The 13509-nt window shown below is 39.9% G+C and overlaps 2 protein-coding genes across 9 annotated transcripts in view; one reads left to right on the top strand and one right to left on the bottom strand.

The window, feature by feature from the left end:
• The window catches only part of KMT2E (lysine methyltransferase 2E (inactive)), a 98367-nt gene extending 90787 nt beyond the window's left edge, over window positions 1–7580 (top strand). For 3 of the 4 annotated variants that reach the window (XM_068550416.1, XM_068550415.1, XM_068550418.1), the window contains 9 exons: window positions 131–275; window positions 823–1073; window positions 1463–1519; window positions 1660–2223; window positions 3249–3538; window positions 4444–4532; window positions 4640–4765; window positions 4938–5035; window positions 5917–7580. In XM_068550416.1, coding sequence (XP_068406517.1) covers window positions 131–275; window positions 823–1073; window positions 1463–1519; window positions 1660–2223; window positions 3249–3538; window positions 4444–4532; window positions 4640–4765; window positions 4938–5035; window positions 5917–7416 — 3120 coding nt within the window. In that variant the 3' untranslated portion in view covers window positions 7417–7580. The remainder of the gene's footprint in view (window positions 1–130; window positions 276–822; window positions 1074–1462; window positions 1520–1659; window positions 2224–3248; window positions 3539–4443; window positions 4533–4639; window positions 4766–4937; window positions 5036–5916) is intronic. The other variant, XM_068550417.1, reaches the window with a different exon arrangement.
• A 2998-nt stretch (window positions 7581–10578) lies between these two features.
• SRPK2 (SRSF protein kinase 2) overlaps window positions 10579–13509 on the bottom strand; it is a 221545-nt gene continuing 218614 nt past the window's right edge. For all 5 annotated transcript variants that reach the window (XM_068550421.1, XM_068550419.1, XM_068550423.1 and 2 more), the window contains one exon: window positions 10579–12227. In XM_068550421.1, coding sequence (XP_068406522.1) covers window positions 12043–12227 — 185 coding nt within the window. In that variant the 3' untranslated portion in view covers window positions 10579–12042. The remainder of the gene's footprint in view (window positions 12228–13509) is intronic.

Below are 13509 nucleotides of genomic sequence, written 5' to 3'. Positions count from 1 at the left end.
GCCAAATGCCATTCTCATTCCTTACTACCAGTCCTGGTAGTGAAATGCTTTTGGAATTGGCTCTACATTTATAGGATATGTAAACAGCTACAAACTGATTTCTCTTCATTTATTGTTCTGTGTATTTCAGCGGTGGTTGAAACAAGCTCTGGAAGAAGAAAACTCAGCAATTTTACACAGATTTAATTCACCCTGTCAAGAAAGATCCAGAAGTCCTACAGTCAATGGTGAAAATAGAAGTCCACTACTATTAAATGATAGCTGTTCTCTTCCAGGTAGAATTTCTTTTCAGTGTTGTTCTAGTGTGGAGAATGTGGCAGAATATATATAGCATATATATATATTCTAATTATTATGTACCTTTCAAAAGAAGCACATTGTTATATATATTTTCTCTTTTCTGTCCTCCAAAGTTTTAGACGAAGGTAGACATGAAAACCTTAATTTGCAGTACCATGTACAATATGTTGGGGCTTATGGTTGAATTTTGGGCCTAGTTGGCCAGCTGTTTCCCAACAAGATTCAAAAGGACTCTTAGAAATCAGTTAAATTAACAGCTGTACTTGCAAGATTTCTTAGAGCCCCCCCAGGCCTGTAAGCCTTCCGGCAAGATAATGCTTGCTAACAGTGAAACTGACTAAGTTGGGGGGCGGAGGGGTGGGGGAGAGATTGCTTCCTGTTATCTTTAAAAACCGTGAAATTTAGTTTCGGGGTGAAAATCATCATAATTACGATTGCTGATGTTTTTTGATCTTTCCCAGAATATATTACAGATTATAGCAAATAGCAGCGGTATAATTTCTTAACTAATTTCACCAACAGATTTAACTACACCACTAAAAAAACGAAGACTCTATCAGTTACTAGATTCTGCTTACTCAGAAACCTCCACACCTACTCCTTCACCATATGCTACCCCAACTCACACAGATATTACTCTTACGGATCCATCATTTGCCACTCCTCCACGGGTAAAGTCAGACGATGAAGCTTGTAGAAATGGTTATAAGCCCATTTATTCACCAGTTACCCCAGTAACTCCTGGCACACCGGGAAATACCATGCACTTTGAGGTGAGAAAAAAACGAAACAAAAACCTATGGGGATGGGGTTTCTTTAATAGCTGTTTTTTCTCCCTTTAATAATTAGTGTACTGAGAGCAGAAAAAAAAAGTTCTTAAGAATCTAAGAACGAAAATTTGGAACATGCATTTGTGAATTTAAACTTTATTTTTTATTAAAATGCACATAACTTTCATTTCATCTGATTGATACACAAAAGTCAGACTAAATGACTGTGTATCAAAGTGACCTTAAAGCAAAATATAAGGGGAATGGAAATAAAAGAGAAAAAGTTTAAAACCAAAGTCTGTGTAGTAGTTTCTCATTTTAAGTTTTCATTTCTATAAATATCATGGGCTTGTTAACATATTTTAATTTTCAATTATGATTCTTTTATGTAGAATATTTCTTCCCCAGAAAGTTCTCCAGAAATTAAGAGACGCACTTACAGTCAAGAGGTAAGGAGATATGAAAAAAGGTTTTTTAAATCGGTGACTTTTCCCTAGTATCAGTATAAATTATTGGTAGATTTAATGTAACTAGCTTCCAAATGTGGTTATTTGTGTAATTTTTTTTTTTTTTTTAATTCTGTAAACAGGGCTTCGACAGATCTTCAACCATGTTAACATTGGGGCCTTTTAGAAATTCTAATTTAACTGAACTCGGTCTGCAAGAAATAAAGACTATCGGTTATACCAGCCCTAGGAGTAGGACTGAAGTCAGTAGGCAGTGCCCTGGAGAAAAGGAATCTGTGTCAGACCTTCAACTGGGACTCGATACAGTCGAGCAAGCTGCCTTACATAAAACCATGGAAACACCTGCACATGATAGGACTGAGTCTAACAGCCAACTGGAATCTGCTCACTCTGGACGGGGCCCAATATATTCTTCCTGGGTAAAGAGTCCTGACAGAACAGGAGTTAACTTCTCAGTAAACTCCAACTTGAGGGACCTGACACCCTCACATCAGTTGGAGGTTGGAGGAGGCTTCCGAATAAGTGAGTCAAAGTGCCTGATGCAGGATGATACTAGAGGCATGTTTATGGAAACACCTGTGTTTTGTACTTCAGAAGATGGGCTTGTATCTGGTTTTGGACGGACTATTAATGACAGTTTGATCGACGGAAGTTGCACACCCCAGAATCCACCACAAAAGAAAAAGGTTACAAATTTAACGATTTATAGTCCTTTTAATAGTGTTTCTTTCATACTACTTCTGAGGGTAATTAGTAGTTATAATACGTATTGTGTAAGGCATTCATACTTTATTCATATTGAATTATTGATATGTACATTTTTAAACCTTTTGTAAATGCTCAGTGAATTAGATAATGTTTGCAGAGAGCTAGTGATATGGAAAATTCCTGTAAGGAGCATGGTTTCAGAGATCGAAACCTCAAGGTGATTTATTTCACTGAAAGAGTAACTTTTAAAGATAACCACTTCCCAACCAAATAAACAGAATTGAATAATATTTGTGTTCTTATTACCCTTATTTTACATAGAACAGGCAGCCGATATAGAAGAAATGCCTCTTTCCTCATCCTGAATACCTACAGTATTTAGGCCATGGATGTAACAGTATTTATTATATAAATAATAAGTTCCCTGATTTACCACCATTATTTGGTTGGCAGACACACCGAGACAATTAGAATGCCTTATTTCAGAGCAGTGGGAGAAACTACAACACGTATTTTATTTGTTAATAGGCTTATTGCTTTGCAAGTCGAAAGAATTTTAGTGATGTGTGCTTTTAATTTTTATAACAGAGTCCAGTTGGCAACTTTGTGGGAAGCAATATAGTATAGTGGAAAGAGCACGGGCTTTCAAGTAAGACCTAGGTTCGAATCCCGGCTCCAACACTCACCAGCTGTGTGACCTTGAGTGAGTGAGTTACTCAATTTCCTCATATGTAAAATGGGGATGATAATATACCTATTTCATAGGGTTGTTGTGAGGATTAAATGAGATAATGTATGTAAATCATCTAACTACAATGCCTGGCATATAGTAGGCATTTGATAATTGTTAATTATTATTGTTTGTTCAGAATCAAATTATTTTATATAATTTTCTTAATGTAAATATAGTAATTCTCTTTAGAAAAAAAAAAAAGAATAGATTGACACTGACATATAAAAACAAGGATAAAAGATTTGCTTTTCCTTATCTTTCTTGCTTAAGGTTTCTCTATTAGAATACCGGAAAAGACAACGTGAAGCTAGGAAGAGTGGCTCTAAGGCAGAACACTTTCCACTGGTTAATGTGTCACCTCACCCAAGTGGAAACCTGAGTAGCAGCAATGCTGATGGGCGTGCCAACGGGAGTGAAAATGGGGAGCAGGTAGAAAGCACTGCTAGCCTGCCTTTACCAACGCCAGCTACAGTTCATAATGCTACTTTGGAAGAAACCAGCAATAACTGTCCTGTTAAGGAAGCTTCTGCCAGTGAAAAGAATGAACCAGAAGTCCAATGGTAAGCTGCCTGTTGAAAAAAAAAAACCTAACTAACTGGTAACTTTAGAATTACAAGTAGTATACCGTATAATGACAGTAGTCTTTGTTATTTTATCATCCAGTCAGGATCTTAACTTTTTACATAGCTGATTTTGAACGGAGCTATATCTGTAAAGATTTGAAGTAATCTATTCTGAAAAACAACAAAGTTTTTGTTAATCAGCTGCCTTCCTGTTTGTTGTTGTTCTCCTAAAGCAGAGGTTTGTGATCATAATTTTGACAGATCCTTTTTGCTGATAGAGTTTTAAACCAGTTATGTATTTGCCCGCGTCATTAAAGGTCCATTATATCTACTCCTTGATAATTTTCACACAAATATTCCTCTCCAAAGAACCTTTATCCTAGTCAACATCCGGCAATTTCTTTGCCACCCTTACCAGTTGCCTTGAAAGAACAGCCATGTTTAGTGTTTCTTCGATAGGAATAGAAGAAGCTGGATACAGAAGGGTCCTGCAAAGGGCAGGAGGCCACATTCATTTTGCTCCATGGTCCTCTTACCTCTGAGCTTCCTGCTAGCCTTATAATCCAGACCCAAGGTAATTTGTCAGGGGTATATGTGGTCCCTTTGGTAACCTGAAGTGACGTTCTGAATGCCTTTATGCTACCACCCCCTTCAACAACCCCCTCCTTTTCACCAAGAAATTGCTTAAGACAAAGGAATGGCATCTGCTTGAGTTCTTCAAATAAATGAGGATAAAAATCTCAGTTTGGGGAGGTGTTGCGGGCTGGGGTGGGGAGCTGTTTTCAAAGCTTTTCCCCAAAGAGCAAAAGCCTTTATCTGAGAGGCTGTGTTGGCCATCAGGGGACACAAACTGATCTAGCCGGCAGCAGCTTTTGAACTGATGTCATGACTTGATTTTAAAGGACCGCCTCAACTTCAGTGGAGCAAGTGCGAGAGAGGAGTTATCAGAGAGCTTTACTACTCAGTGATCACCGAAAAGATAAAGATAGTGGTAAGTGAGCTTGTTCCTTTGCCAAAAAGTGGAGTCAGCTAATCACTCTGCACCCCTGTTCTGTGCTTCTAATGTTCTCTTTGGGTCTGCTTCTGCTTCATCTCTAGGGGGAGAGTCACCATGTGTCCCATGTTCACCGATTCATGTTCCGTCTTCACCTTCATCTCATTCAAATCACATTCCCCAGTTGCAACCCAAGGGCCCAGTCCCTTCTTTCAGTGAACTTATGGAAGGTCAGTAAGCAGATGACCTATCATGGTTGTTGTTTTAAAAACCTTTTCAAAGGAAAAGGAGAGAGCCTTTGTAAGACGTTGGTTTGAATAGTAGAATGTACGTCGAAGTGTTAGTAAAAAGCAGTATTTATCGTGCAATTTTACGTTTTCTATGGTTCCTTATGCTTTACAGATCCTGATCCTGAAAATCCAGAACCCACGACTACAAGTGAATGTGCATCCCCAGATACTTCCCAAAATACTTGTAAAAGCCCTTCAAAAATGAGCAAGGTAATAACATTGACCTTTGAACGTGGCCCTTCAGAAAAGTGGATGGTAATGTGCACATGGAGGTTTTTCTGCTGTACCAAGGATCAGTTTCCTGATTTCTGGACACTTTTCCTGTTAAAGTTCCAATGCGCTGAACGTACTTCAGCAGCTTAACACTTGCTGCAAGAGGTCCTTCCACCCCTTATCCTAGTGTCTAGGAAATTCATAGTCTGTTCATAAAATATTTGACCGGCCAATTAATTCTCTAAAAACAAAAGGTCAGGTGACATTCTTAATTTAAAAGAAATGCTGCCTCTATCCTGGATCATGAAGACATGATAATCCAGTGGGGCAATATCTTTGGAAACTAACGATGAGGAAATCTGAGATTGATTTTTTCTTTTTCCTTAAAGAACATCATTATATATTCAAGTAGTCTTAATCCTTGGATTACCTGTATTTGAACAATGGAAAAGGTATTACAAATGAAAACAGTTTGGGGGAGCAAGTTTATCTACCCCCAAGCAAATTTATCCTTAGGTGGAGTTTAGAAATTTCAATTATGGAATTGAAACTTGCCTGAAGGGTTTAAGTGTGGTTCTTTCAGAACAGGAGTCAGAGACAGGTTTCACTGCTCAGGGAAAAAAAGGCAGATTAATTTCCTTAACTTGTCTTCAGTAAGAATTCAGGGAATTCAGTTGAAGCTTACTATCAGAACTTGCTGAACTGCTTTAAAAAACAGGCTTTTTAACATCCCAAGCCTCTGCAGTTGTCCTCTCAGACCTCTTATTCCCTGCCCCTGTTAAAATTAATATTTAACTAACATTAAATACCAGTAATAACAAACCTCAATGTACATAAAATGTTGCTTAAGTTTATATAAATTTGTTTTCTTCTCACAGCCTGCTTCACCAGGACCTGTAATCCCTGTCCAGCCACATGGGAAAATACTCACAAAGCCAGATTCCCATTGGGAGGGAACAGTTACTGGGTCAGAAGCTGAGAGCGGTGTCCACCTGAAAACAGAACTCCATCAAAAACAGCTGTCAAGTAACACCCAGGCCCTTTCAAAGAATCACCCTCCACAGCCACTGGCGCGCAGTTCATCCGAGCAGCTTGCACAGAAGCTGCCTTCTGCGCCCGTGAAGCTGCACTGTCCTCCATCACCTCACGTAGAAAATCCTCCAAAGTCATCGACGCCTCACACGCCTGTACAGCACGGTTATCTTTCACCAAAGCCTCCTTCACAGCAGTTAGGCTCTCCCTACAGGCCTCACCATTCTCAGTCACCTCAAGTTGGAACCCCTCAGCGAGAGCCTCAAAGGAATTTTTACCCAGCAGCACAGAACCTTCAAGCCAGTACACAGCAGGCACCTTCTGGAGCACTCTTTCCACAGACGCCCTCAGGACAGTCTTCGGCAGCATACAGTCAGTTTAACCAGCAGAGCCTGGGCAGCACGGCACCGCCCCCTCCACCCCCTCCGCCCCCTTCCTCTTCCTCTTACTATCAAAACCAGCAGCCCTCCGCAAACTTTCAGAACTATAGTCAGCTGAAAGGCAGTCTTTCCCAACAAACTGTGTTTACATCAGGACCAAATCAAGCACTTCCTGGCACCACAGGCCAGCAAGCCGTCCCGGGACACCACGTTACTCCAGGGCACTTTCTGCCCTCGCAGAACCCTCCCGTTCACCATCAGACTTCTGCTGCTGTAGTCCCCCCGCCTCCTCCCCCGCCTCCCGCTCCAGGACCACACCTCGTCCAGCAACAGCCACACTCCGTAGCACATGGCGTGGGGCCTGTTCATGCTGTCACCCCTGGGTCCCACGTTCACTCTCAAACTGCTGGACACCATCTGCCACCACCCCCTCCCCCTCCCGGCCCCGCCCCGCATCACCATCCACCGCCCCATCCCCCCACAGGACTCCAAGGTCTGCAAGCACAACACCAGCATGTGGTGAACTCAGCCCCTCCACCACCCCCTCCTCCTCCGCCTTCCAGTGTTTTGGCTTCTGGGCATCATACCCCATCGGCTCAAGCCTTACACCACCCACCTCATCAAGGACCTCCACTTTTTCCTTCAAGTGCTCATCCAGCTGTACCACCGTATCCCTCACAAGCTACACATCACACCACTCTGGGACCGGGACCCCAACACCAGCCTTCTGGAACAGGGCCACATTGTCCATTACCAGTTGCAGGTCCTCATCTCCAGCCCCAAGGACCAAACAGTATTCCCACACCTACCGCTTCAGGGTTCTGTCCTCATCCTGGCTCTGTGGCCCTGCCACATGGGGTTCAGGGACCTCAGCAGGCATCTCCAGTGCCTGGACAGATTCCAATTCACAGAGCACAGGTGCCACCAACATTTCAGAACAATTACCATGGTTCAGGGTGGCATTAAAATGGACTCCAAAAACATTTTTTAAAATGTTCTGTAAGATAAACTGTATATTTCATATGTACCTGTTAAGGTACTTTTTAAAGCTTGTACATGAAACTTTGTATAAAAAAACAAAAACACCAGTGCTCTCTCATTGTATTTTTCCCATTTTTGCTTTTTAAAAAATTCCTTAAAAAATGTGCTGTTAAGCCAGTGTAGGTATCTTTTATTTTGTAAGTAAGTGAACATTCCAGCTGTTTTTCTGGCAGTAGATTTGATGCTACATGATCTTTAAATAATTTTATTGTTGGAATTAAATTCATTTAGTGAATGTTTTCTACATTATTTTATACATATGCATTAAATACACGGCTCAGTAATGGCAGTACGAGGATTTCCTTTCTATCAATCAATCAGCAGTTCTGTGAGTGCATCTTATGTATTAAAAAAAAAAAAAAGCAATACAGATTTTTAGTTTGGTGTGAAGATGGCTCATTTTGTTTTATCGGTTATTTGCAAGCAAAATGTAATTTAATGTATAGATGATTTTTAATGTCTCCTGACAAACTGTAAATAATACTGCATTTCTTTTGCGTATATAATCGCTTACAGCTTTTCTCATTTGACATATAGCACTGTACATATGACATGTCTTTGCAAAACTGTGATCTTTGTGAAAGTAGTACAGTATATGGCCTTTAATTTCTCTTTTAAATATACTGTCACATTGAAGCACTGGTTGGGCATTTTAATTCATGTTAATAAACCACAATTATGTCAGTTTTACCAAATTGTCCTGCACCACTTCTGAGATTGGGGGTCTGTTTATGCAAGTGTTTGTTTGTTTTTACAGAAGTTAGTTACCTTTTCCAGATAGAGTTTGTAAGGAGCCTTCCATGTTCTTTCGCAACTACTACCTCAGCTGGACTGGACCGCAGCGAGCGTCAGGAGGCGGTAAAGGCTTGTTCCTGGAATGTTCCTACATGTTATTTTGTTGCAGGAGCAGGAGCCATAAGAAACTACCGTGCTACGTAAATGCTACATACATTTACTTATATCTGACATCGTACAAAATGAATCCATTCCATTAAAGCATCCCATGATTCATCTATAGACTAATTAATTTACAACTGTTTGAAAGTATGGAATATTTTACCTAAAAACACAGGACTATATCTAATTTGTACATGTTTGTTAGAACATGACTGAAATGTCCTATGGATGAACCAAAATTAGTTGACAACCTTAACATTTACTGTCTAGCTATATAGTATTTAAAAGAGTAGCAGGAAATTTTACAAATTTGTTTTGGGTGTACAAAACTAAAGGAGAAAGGCATTTTTAGCTCTCTCAAGTGAAATGAAAATGGCCTCTCAAGTGAACATTTTATTGCTGAAATACAAAATGCTAGTTATTATTTTGGAATAATAAATTCTTTGTCTTCTACCTCTCAGGAGGATTAAGTATAAACCAATAGTAGTGACAGTATTTGTCAACACATATTTCACCATCCAATTACTTGACATAATTTGACACAGTATACAAATTCTGTGTATTGGAGAAAAAAGTAAACAGACTAAAAATGACTAAGATTGGCAGTAGTATGTCATGTTTTACACTTTTAATTTCCATTTCCTTTTGAAAACAGCTACATTAACACAGCTGTGTTTAGGGCTCAATCCTAATCAAGTTTTAGAAGAACTTAGGTCAACTTTGCCATCCGTGATTATCAAACAAGATTCTACTTACGGTATTTGCAAAAGAAATACGTGTCCACGAAGAAGTGGCTTTACATCATCCAGTCATCCACCGCCACCGCCACCCCCACCCCCCGATAGTTTCAAACAGAAGACAAAGTTAACTAGCATAGTGAACTATTAATATTCACACCTCATTAAAAGGACTGTCCTAAAGATTTTAATTCCTCACAGTCTTAGATTTGCCTACTATACAAATAATGTATATGGAAGCTTTTCTGTAAACTGCATTAATTTCTAAAAAAATTAATGGGAGAAAACGAATTTAAGAAGTAATTTCACCAGCAGATACAAACTGAAGTTCTCTACCCCAGCTGTTAACTAGCTATGGATGATCCAAGTACGGGAAGAAGCAACTTAGTAAAATCAGTTTTCACCTAGAAAGCTAATGCTTTTTTGAAGCTCCTATTATATCCACTTTTCCTCTGCCTTGGGGCAGTTCTAATTTCCAGACAGCCAGCTTCTGAATCTGCTAGAATCACATATGTGATCCACTGCTTGTCATTTTCCATGATGACTTCACATGGACTAGAGAAAGGAAAAGATAGGACATTCAACTAAAATCACCTGAGCTGGCTATAGTGTTTTGCATAACCAGTGGTTCTCGTTTAGCTGATATGCATTCATCATCATCAAGCCACCAAGAATCTGCTAAAAACCATACCATACCTAATAACAAATGTATATTCCTTCTAGAACAATTGCTTTTACATTTATAAACTAGTTAGGCTATTTTATCCTAAATGAGAGATCCTTAAAAAATTCGTAATTATCTGGATTATTTTCTAACATGAGCCAAAACTGTATTAGACAAATTTCATTCAAGTGTGTCATAACCCTGATAAAAATTCTTACGGACTTAGGGAAGACATACATGAACTCCGTGGTTCTCGTGAGAATGGTTCCTGTGCAAATTCTGGATGGCATCACTGGTCTACAGCCACTATCTTTCACAGAACCTACAAGGTCACCTACAGCCTCAGCAGAAAAACTTAGCATGCACATTTCATAAATGAATGGTATCTTCCACCTCACAGCGATACGATCTAATGCTAACTCCTAAGAGGATTACGTGTCTTGTTCCCTCACAGTGAATACTGTTAAGAAGAAAAAAAAAAAAACAAAAAAAAAACAATGTGCAAACAAAATGTAACTAGTATGTTTTTGATGAAACATGAATTAAAAAGGTTCACAGAAATTCTAGGTAATGGATCTATACTACAGCATCTTTTCTAGATCCATATCCTACCCTTACAAAACAATGAATGTTTTCCTCGTATTAAGCCTTAATGCATGTTCTACAACTACATTTCCTGCTACAGGAATGCTGATACTTCCTTTAGTTCTGCTTACACTGCATTAAAAGGATAGCAAATGTTTATTGATTCTATCACTTCAAATATAGGCCAATGACCAAGGCAATGCCTGGGAAAAAAAACCCAAAACACTTTAATTTTTAAGACAACTGCAAGCACCTCAAACAATGGATTATTGTTACAACACTTGTTATCTTTTCACAATCTAGTTATTGCAAAGGCATATGGATAAATGCTAATGGACAAAGTCAAGAAAAACGAGGCACCTTGAGGAATGTAAAACAAAAAAATTCAATCCACTGATTTTTAAAAGAGGCTAAATGTACCTCTATATATTACATTCTAAAATTGTATTGCCTACTATGGTTTGTGTTCTGGATTCTACAGTTTTAAGGAAATGCATAAACAAAATTGTGTGCAACCTGCAAAGGGAAAAAATCATTTTCTCAACTTCAATGCATGGAAAGACAATGAAAAAGCTTGTAAAATGTGTTGTAGCCACACATGAAACTGTCTCTGGAATGAATGCAATCCCTGTTACCTCTGAGATGTTAGTATTCTGCCCACTGCACTGCAAACTGTACATATCATACCTTGGTTCTAGGCAAACACGAGCAAGCTTTTCCAAAAAAATATACGTATATTTTTTCATTCCACACACTGAACATGTTTCTCTTGTCCAATTTAATCTACGTAGAGTTTAACTTACAGGGCTTGGAGGAGGCAACACCACATGGTACCAGGCTACCACATTTTTAAAGGGAAATTGCTCTTTTTCCTTAAAAGTACCTTTAATTTAAAATATGCAAAAATGTGAGTGAACGGGAGTGCTAAACTATAATACGTATTTTAGAATGAGAAGCATGTCTTTTCTTTGCATAAAGTGCCATATAGGGAATGATATAACCCAGAGCCAGTTGTTTAAAATCCAAAGCAAAAGGACAGTCATGGAATGAAAGTGTGCACAGCTGCTCGGAGTAGTGAACGCCCATTACATGCAACTTCGGCTACAAAGCACTCAAGACTGGGTAGCTTTTCTGAAATTTGAGTCCCCATCCCATATTTAATGGAAATTAACATTTACAGGGTGCATTTACATACACTATAATACAGGAATGATGTCCCTTTGCCAGAAGATCAAATTGTACATTTCCTTGCTATTTCTTGGTTCCAACTTGATAATTTCTTAAGATTGTAAATTATATAGTACTCAGCTAAAATATTTCTTCATAAATAGTTACAAAACCTGCCAAAACACAAGGAGGAAAGTATTTTTCGTTCAAAAAAACTGACATTTGAATGTCACACAACACAAGAAACAATGCTTAGAGACATGTTATTGTTTCCAGAAGTAAAGTGGGTCAGTAACTACTAAGCTGAAGACAAAAGACTGCCCTTCCCCAGGATCACAGTGCACAAAAAGCAAAATGTCAAACGACAGTACCTCAAAGCAAAATAAAAGGTCTGAGGATGAAGCCAGCTCACTTGTAATCCTGTTAAGAACGAGAGTCCCCCTTTAGGGCCAATGCACTGGACAACATGTGCCAGCTCAGAATGCGTGTGTGCAGAATCTGCTAAGAATTCAACCAAGGATGCCGCAGGCATTCGCCAGCTGAGGCTCGTTTTTCTGGAACCATTTCTAACATTGGGATCAGGAAATCTGTAAACTGTGCAGCATCTTCATGGGGCCAGCCATACTTTTCCACAAGTACATCAAAGAGGCTCCAGGGCTTCAGCTTGGTGATGTGTCGCAGTTCTCCTACAGGGAAAAACAGGCATGTCAAGAAAGCTCCCAGCTGTGCATTTGCCATTGTTGGTCCAGCCGTGTTCTTTACAGTGAAGCAGATACCTACCTGCTCAACACTGCATGACAACAGAGGCCAGCTTTCCCACAGACGAAAATGTCACATTTCAAGTAAGCTTGGTGAATACAAACAAGGGTTCATTTAAAAAGGAAGAATTCATGTGTATCAGTTCCAAGTTTCTTTAAATAAGCAGAGCATGCTGAGGACGCCCAGAATATTTTCATTTGCAAAGACTGACCGAGGCACTCTCCCCAACTTGGGATTCCTCGCAATTTGCAAATTTGCTTAGAAAAAGCTTTAAGATACATGCTACTTAAACTCCTTGGACCATTTTTTCTGCAGGTTACCGTACAAAGAAAGGGGAATCTTTTCCTCTGGAAGAGCTCTATTCAAGAGAACTTGACAGTAGTGATAGTAGAGGTGTACTTCATAGGTACTGTCCAATATGGTCGCTGCCAGCTCAATGTGGCTACTGAGCACTCAGAACGGGGTGAGTGCAACTAAGGAACAGAAGTTTAATTTTAAGTTAAGTTTAAATAGCCACAAATAGCTAGCGGCGACTGTACTGGCGACTAGAGCCAGCCCGAATCAAATAACCATTCATCTCCACACATTTGCTGTAAAATCTAAGCTATCAGGACATCAATTTATAAAGCCTGAAGTTATACTTTTCAAAATGCGCTAACTGCAGTATGAAAAGTGTGGGTTATGAGCAGCCCTGACAGAGTGACTGACAAGCTCGTAAATGGTCCACGAACTATATAACAGCCTTGTTCGCAATAGGAAAAAAAGTTATTTTTAAAGTCAAACTGCCAAGAGGACAGGAGGACTGTCACTAAGAATGACTCGTCTCCTCTGTCTGTTCACAGGAGCCGCGCACCGAGAGGCCTGCTCCGTTTGCCCCGCGGCTCCCCTCGTCCTGGGGCCCAAGCCGCCGACAACGGGCGCCCTCACACAGAGGCCAGTTCCCCTCTCCGCTGGCACCTGCTGTAACCTAACCGACGAGGGGTCTGTACACGCGACGCACTGACAGGGGGTCAGTCCTGTGCTCACAAAGGTCTCCTCAGGAGGCCTGGTCCGCTCTACCCAGTTATTCAACTCAGTGTACACACACACCCCTCCTGTTTCTTTAATCATAAAGAAGATAAAAGGATATCACAGAAAATTACAAAAACAAAGGAAAAACGACTGGTAATCCACCCACGATGACCTTTCCTTTGGGCCTACACTCTTTCA

Source organism: Eschrichtius robustus, chromosome 8, assembly GCF_028021215.1.
Source record: "Eschrichtius robustus isolate mEscRob2 chromosome 8, mEscRob2.pri, whole genome shotgun sequence".
NCBI classification, from domain to species: domain Eukaryota; kingdom Metazoa; phylum Chordata; class Mammalia; order Artiodactyla; family Eschrichtiidae; genus Eschrichtius; species Eschrichtius robustus.
The sequence above is the reverse complement of the archived record's forward strand: the minus strand, read 5'-3'. Positions and strand labels throughout refer to the sequence as shown.